The sequence below is a fragment of the Atta cephalotes genome (genome assembly GCF_000143395.1).
Source record: "Atta cephalotes unplaced genomic scaffold scaffold00045, whole genome shotgun sequence".
NCBI classification, from domain to species: Eukaryota; Metazoa; Arthropoda; class Insecta; order Hymenoptera; family Formicidae; genus Atta; species Atta cephalotes.
In genome coordinates, this window is record NW_012130109.1 from 1,017,261 (window position 1) to 1,024,630 (window position 7,370).

The 7,370-nt window shown below is 31.8% G+C and overlaps 1 protein-coding gene across 1 annotated transcript in view; it reads left to right on the plus strand.

The window, feature by feature from the left end:
- LOC105622484 (neurogenic locus Notch protein) overlaps window positions 1–7,370 on the plus strand; it is a 318,234-nt gene that overhangs the window by 215,711 nt on the left and 95,153 nt on the right. The window contains exon 7 of the mRNA XM_012203901.1: window positions 1,979–2,134. Within this exon, the coding sequence (XP_012059291.1) occupies window positions 1,979–2,134 (156 nt within the window). The remainder of the gene's footprint in view (window positions 1–1,978; window positions 2,135–7,370) is intronic.

Genomic DNA, 7,370 nt, shown 5'->3' on the forward strand with positions numbered 1-7,370 from the left:
GAGAGAGAGAGAGAGAGAGAGAGAGAGAGCAATAAAAAAGGAGGAAAAGAGACGGGGCAACTTACTTATTTCACGCATGCGCATTCCATCTTGACCAACATAAAATCAGGAGAGTTGCGCTACTGTATGTACTGTGCTTTGGGCATAAATCCCGCCTGTTAAAAATGTTCGAAGGTGGGATATACAAGACGACAAACTAAACAAAGAATACAAGAGCAAAGTACTTGTATACAACATGCTTTACTATTCCTCTCACTCATGTATCACGAAACAACCACTAAGTCTTTTCCTACGGTAATCATTTTATGTAGATTATAATTTATGATGGCACTACTTAACACAGTGACAAATCGATTCAATTCACAATAATTTCATTAATATTAACAGTAAAAAATTGAAATCATAACACAATGCTAATATAACATAAAGGTATGTAACAGAGTAGTTGCGGGAAAATTACCTCCACTCCTACTTTTTTTGACTTCTGCGGCGTAAATCCCAGCGCGGCGTATTTGCCGGAGTTACCCTATAAAATATCGCTCGATCTAAACAATTTAACGGAAGTCAAAGTCTCCGTTCAAAAAAGGAAGAAAATCGAGTCTCTTTCCAAGTTTAGTTTGGCGAGTTCGCGCGCGAGAGCAGGGTGATTAACTCGATACCGAGTATGGTATCGAGAACAGGACTCGCACTGCGAACGCGGCAATGCATCGGCAGGTGCAGCTGCACATATGCGGTCGGTATGACATGCCGATATACTACGTATAGAGACCGTAGAACGGGTCCTTCGGAATCTCGAGATTCCGAAGACTCCCGGAGCCCCGGCTTCTCGCCGTGTGTCGACCTTGGGGACTGCAAACGAGTTTCTGTCCTTATTTCTGCCCTGCCGCGGGAGTAGTCGAAGTAGAAGACGCTTTTCAGATCGATTCGCGCGACGATCGCCAAATACAGGTATATTCCTCTTTCGCTGTCAGATCCACCGTCGCCATTATTGGAAGCTACGTTTATAGCCGAGTGACTACAATTTCATTGAATCGCGTAGTCTATTTAGTTTATTAACGTCATTAACGATATCGATGAAGAAGGATATTGTTTATGAAAAATTACCAATGTACCAACTTTGCAAAATAAATGAATAAATTTATTTGATATCTAGACATGCTGATGCAACATATTCATTTCGTACATTTTTTTTTAAGAAAAAATTATATCACGTTCTGCATCTTCTCTTACTACTTTCGACGATTAGAAAGAGAGGACTTACTAGTAGCGTAGTTAACGAACACGCGATGCACAACGCAAAACATAAACACGTAATGGCTGCTTCTTGCGTTGCCTTTAGGCGTGCTTTCAGTTCAGTAGAGATATACTTACAGTTAGCTGTGCGCGGGTGTGCTCTTGCATCTGCATGCACTTATTCTGGTTTATATATGAATATCCCGGGGACTTTGGTACCGTTATTGGAGGAACTTGAAAGAAAAGTTCGTTTCAACGCACACGCGATCCGCTTCCCAAGGAAAATTACATCCCGCGGTCAGCTTTCTCAATTTATATTGTCCTTCTTAGTTTACGATGCTTGGTAATTTCCTTAATTAGTTTTATAATAATCTGTACAGATGTATAATTCACTGTTGAAGGAAATCGGAAAGTTACATGCGTTTTCCATGTTTTGTAAATTATTTAACAATTACCTATTATTTTCATATCAATGAATGAAAACACAATTTTGAAAACAAGATTTGTAATACTTGATAAAAAATGCGTGTACTTTTTTATGATTTATTTATTATGATATATTATAATCCACTCGGAAATATTTGTTATTAAGATGGAAATGAAATATTTTTAATTTTTATTAAAAAAATATTATACAGAGATAATTTCACTTTAAATTAAAGATTTATATAATAGAAAATATAATAGATAAATATGTAATAAAATAAATATGAGTTTTTAAAGAAAAACGATTATTTTTTTATAGGGCTGCTTTGTCATCTCGATGATGCCTGTACGTCGAATCCGTGTCATGAGGGCGCGATTTGTGACACCAGCCCTATCAACGGATCCTTCACCTGCTCTTGCGCCACCGGATACAAAGGATTGGACTGCTCCGAGGACATTGATGAGTGCACACAAGGTTTGACTTTTTTCACATTACATTCTCGCAGTTTCTATAAAAGTTTTTTCAACTTTTTATCAGGGTTGGATAAGTTAACTTTTTTTTAAACTAAGTTAAAGTTAACAACCTTGAAAATTTAACTTAAGTTAAGATACAAATTAATTTATAATGAAATTAATTGAATTAAAAGTTAATAAAAAAAAATAATTGAAAAGTTAAAACTTAAATTTGTTTTTTTATTTTTTAATTCATGATTCCAGAATTTTAGTCTTAAATAACGGAAATGACAAATATATACTTCATTTAGAAAATACTCTGTATTTTATTTACATGTTTTGTTTATGTATAATGTTTAATATATAAGATTCTATGAATACTGTGATATGACTAAAGCTTCAGACACAATACGAGGAAGTAACGATAGTAATAAGGAATAATAGATAATATAATAATCGAAATATACGGTTTCTGACAGATTGAAATTTGAGGGTCGATTATGTAATTTGAAATGAGGTGAAAATTACAAAAGTGAACAAATTCACTAGAATATTTATTCACTAGAATTTAGTCAACACCTAGTAAATTTACTCACTTTTACAATTTTCACATCATTTTAAGTTATTGCTTTTGCCGCGTATTATGTCTGACACTTCAAAGAATTAAATAAAAAATTGATAGCTACGGATAAAATGTAACTAAATAAAGTTAAGAGTCTAAAATGTAACTAAGTTAAATTAAAATTAATTAATTTTTTAACTTAGCACTATCCAACCCTGCTTCTTTTATATTTTTTTTTTTTACGATTTGATCTTCTATTCTACTTAAATATCTTTTTCGTTAAATGTACTTGTGTAAATCTTAACTTTAATAAAATCATGAACTATTGAATGACATTTTCATACGAAATGGATAAAGTTTCAAATTGTAAGTTGGTACTTGCCGATTATACAGGGATAAATTTGATTAAAATGAATCGATCAATTGATCACTGACTATGGATTATATCAATGTAATGTTACTTTCAGAAATCGCTTCTAAATCGATTCGGATAAATCGCATTCGGTTTATCCGTTTCGGCTAACTATTAATCCACGTTTTGAAAGTAATCTCCATTTAAATCGAAAGTAATGAGCGTCTCGGTTGTCGGCTAGTTATTAATGACAGGCTCGATTCAAGAACACAGAAATGTTGATCAACGGCGCGTTTGCGCACGATCGGGCAACTAACATCGTGAGGATAGCTTATCAGATAGATGTTATCACACGGCGAGACCAGTTTGCATTAAAGTCACTTGGAAAGTAATAAATTGCTCTTGCGACGTTCAACTGACGGTTTAAGAAAATCCGCGAATCATCGAAGCGGCAAATCGCGGTTTATCTTTATGGACATCATATATAAAATACAACCATTAGAAGCAATGAAAATTCTTGTTGAAATAAAATTTGTTTTAAATAGTGCGAAATCAAATAGAATTGTCAATACGAATCTGAGGTGGAATATCAATTTATTAAAGCGATAAACATGTTACTCGAAAAGTAATTTTTAAAACGTTATTTTTAATATGTCATAACTTCTTTCGAGCCATTTTAAGGTTCTTGAGATATCTTTTTTTTTTCGCGCGAACTTAATTTATTATTGCGAAAAATTATCATTAAGAAAATCTCAATGAGTTAACGAGATTGACCGCTAGTCTCGCCGCTCAAAAAGGTCATCGAGCTCCGTAATATTTCTTTCTGATCACGTATGTTCGTGCGTTTGTCTGCCTATCCACCTCGCACGATCTGTGCGTGTAACATCAACGTGGGCAGTGTGATAATTGTCAATCAATGCTGGACACGCGAATAATTTTTTCTTTCTTTCTCTCTTTCTTTCGAAAGAAAAGAGAGATAAGAGTCTGTTACTCTGATGATATTTCCTTCGTTAATAGCTTCGTAACTAAAATCGGGACCTAAAACGTTATTTTGCTAGCTTCTTAATTATGACAGCCGGATGCTTTGATTTTTATTCATCATTGATCAATGCATTTTTACAAAAATTGGAAGTGGTCATTACATTCTGTCTCACTACGAGAGACCATAATGCGTTTAAACGTGTATTTTACCTAATGCCTAAGAATGACGAATCGATCTTGTAAAAAGTCTTGAATGTTCAACAATAAAATGTGAAAAAGAAATTTTTTAATGCAATTAAAATGTATTATAGAACTAGAAAATTTTTTCTATAAGCATAGAAAACGAATCAGATGATATAAAAAAGATGTATTTTAAATAAATAATACTTTAATGTAGACTCTATATTTAATTAAATTTCTTAGAACGTAAATTATTTAAGAAATAATAACACATTTAAATAGAATCGTGATTGACAACCATAATTACTATATCATTTTGGTACAATTTACATACAATACATTTTGGTAAATAGATATGTTATTAATCGGAAGTATCGCTAAAGGTGAAAGAAATAAGATGCGTCGAAATCGATATCGCGCGAAAGATTTTTCAAATGAGATAACGGATCCCTGCTCGCGGCAAGAGTACAGTAATCAAGTACAGTAATCGGTGGATTAATGTGCGCGATGCGAGTGTACGGAGGCCCCCACGGTCCGTGCAAATTGAAAATCCACACGGGGCAGATTGGCGTACGGCAAATCGATCGATTACGATCGATTAATTCGGCGTCGGATCCGCGTGTTATTTATTGTGCCGGATCCTCGTTCTCATCGCGCCAGCCCGTCGACATTCTCGTCATCAAACCGTGATCGATCTATCGCTGGTCGGGAAGCTTTAATCGACACATTGTTATGAGTCGTTTGTACCACTGCAGGACTAGTAATAAAAATAAACCTCTACTGAAAGCTTTATTTCAGTTTTATAAAGCAAATATTTGAAGAAATTCTATACGATTGTTATAAAATATATTCTTTCTAATTATATGTACTTATTATTTATTTTTGTTATATAATCTAAACATATAGATACGTGTATAATATGTACAATTATTTTTAATATTCCATGCATACTTTAATAATTCAAAAAATTGATGAAATCAGTTTTAGTTGGATAGGCGTGACTAACAATAAATTATTTTTATGAACATTTATTCATAAAGATTATTATGTCTCTTAAAATTTAGACATTTCTATGAATGGAATTAATTTTTTGTACACTGAAAAAAAATATAATCAATTTTAATAAATATTTAGTTACTGCCAATTAAATATTTATTAAATATATAAAGATATATTTATTTGATATAAATAATAGTGTTAATTTGATTTAACAATCTTTTATTTTACTTTTATTAAACAAATATTTATTTACTGTAAGTAAATGTTTAGTTAGTATTGAACTAAATATTTATTAAAATTGACTATATTTTTTCTCAGTGTACGATATTATGATCATGTTGAAAGCATGAAAACGATAAATTTTAAATTGTTGATTTTTTAATCTGGATTTTAATCGAAAGATGCCAATTTATTTTATCTATCCGTTGCTCGAGGTGACATATCGATTCGATTACACATGTAGCATCGCGCGTGAATGTCCGCAGGGAAACAGTGATCCTTAATAACATACTGCGTGTACCCAATTTTCTCTCCTTTTCTTAATCTTTAGCTCCGGGCAAACTTGTCATTCGTAGTCGTTCCTTTTTCCTTAGTAAAACTGTGATATGCGACCTATGATTGGTAGGTCCCGTGTGATGTATCGCGAGAGAGTTCCACTGCCAATATGACAACGATTATTAATAATTTTGCAAAGACAATTAATGGCCGTGTAGAAATTTATCGAAATTTCTTTACAGCACCTTTAAAGCTTGAAACTTCATATTTGCCGAATGGTGAATGTATGCAATATCTCGTCGTTAGAAATGTAATTGTTGATATTGGATTGTAATTATTGATATCTCAGTCTACCTAATGAACACAAAAAATTGTAATTAAACTCCAAATTGTATTTATTCAAAATTTTGGGTTTTCAAAAAATATTTATTTACAAAAAAGTATGAATATTTAACGAGTATTCATATTCATTCAAACAAAATATATATAATTGAAAAAAAGCATCCAATAAGCAATCGTTACTCTTAATTATAACCGGCTTTAATGATGCTAAGTAAAAAAAAAATGAATTTTATTTATTTTTGTCATTGTAATATTCAAATTTTATAAAGGTAACTTAGAAATTTTGAAAAATATTTTAGAAAGTAATACATTTTTAATTTATAAATATTTATTTGATAGAACGCCATACATATTCCGATCACAGTATGTAATGTCATAGTAATGTCATAAACATGTTATAAGATATCTTGAGCACGTTCATTATGGTCTGTGGACATTAAATTCGGAGATATATTATTTATTTCCAATAAAAATATCTTTGTTTACTCTATATGTGACGGACTAAGCGCACAGTGTAATCGTAGCCGTTGTTTTTATAGATTTCTGTTTTCTCTTACAAGTTATAATGTGCAGATAATACAGAATAAAAGTGAATACAAAATGAAAATATTCAAAAAATATTCATTCAATGGAAAAATATTTATTCATTTTTTAACGAATAAAAAAAAGTGTATTCGAATGAGTATTTTCATCCATTTTTTATTCATTTATTCAAATATTAGGTGTATTCACCGGACACATTAGTCTTAATGAATACACATTTGTATTATAAATGTAGTAAAAAAGATTCTAAGCCCAAAGAACTAGTGCAAATAAATTTGATAAATATTAATATTAATAGTAATAATTTAATTGATAATAATAATAATAATCAGCAACTTATTTCTGTTCTACCATTTTATATACATTATCATCAAATGTTATGGTGTAAATAAATCCATCATGTGTTAGAATATTTTGACAAGCACATTGCGAGTCCAAAACCATGAAGATTGAGCTTCCGTTCAGTAACATACGCGATACAAGTAGATAATGGGTTTGTAATTAGCCGGTGGACAGGCAGTAGTCGCGGGTTAATTAATAGTCTGGCCAAGACTCGAGCACGGCATGGAGCCACACATCTCGCTGATTTCCGTGATATGCACACAGACGTGCGCGAGACTTATCATCTGCGAGGATTTTGTACGATTCACATCATAAATCGGGATTCTATCAGCTTTAAACGTCATCAACTAAGAATCAGAAATCAAATGCTAGAAACCAAATACTATACTTACGTATCTGATTGTAATATGTATATATATATATATATATATATATATATATATATATATATATATATATAGT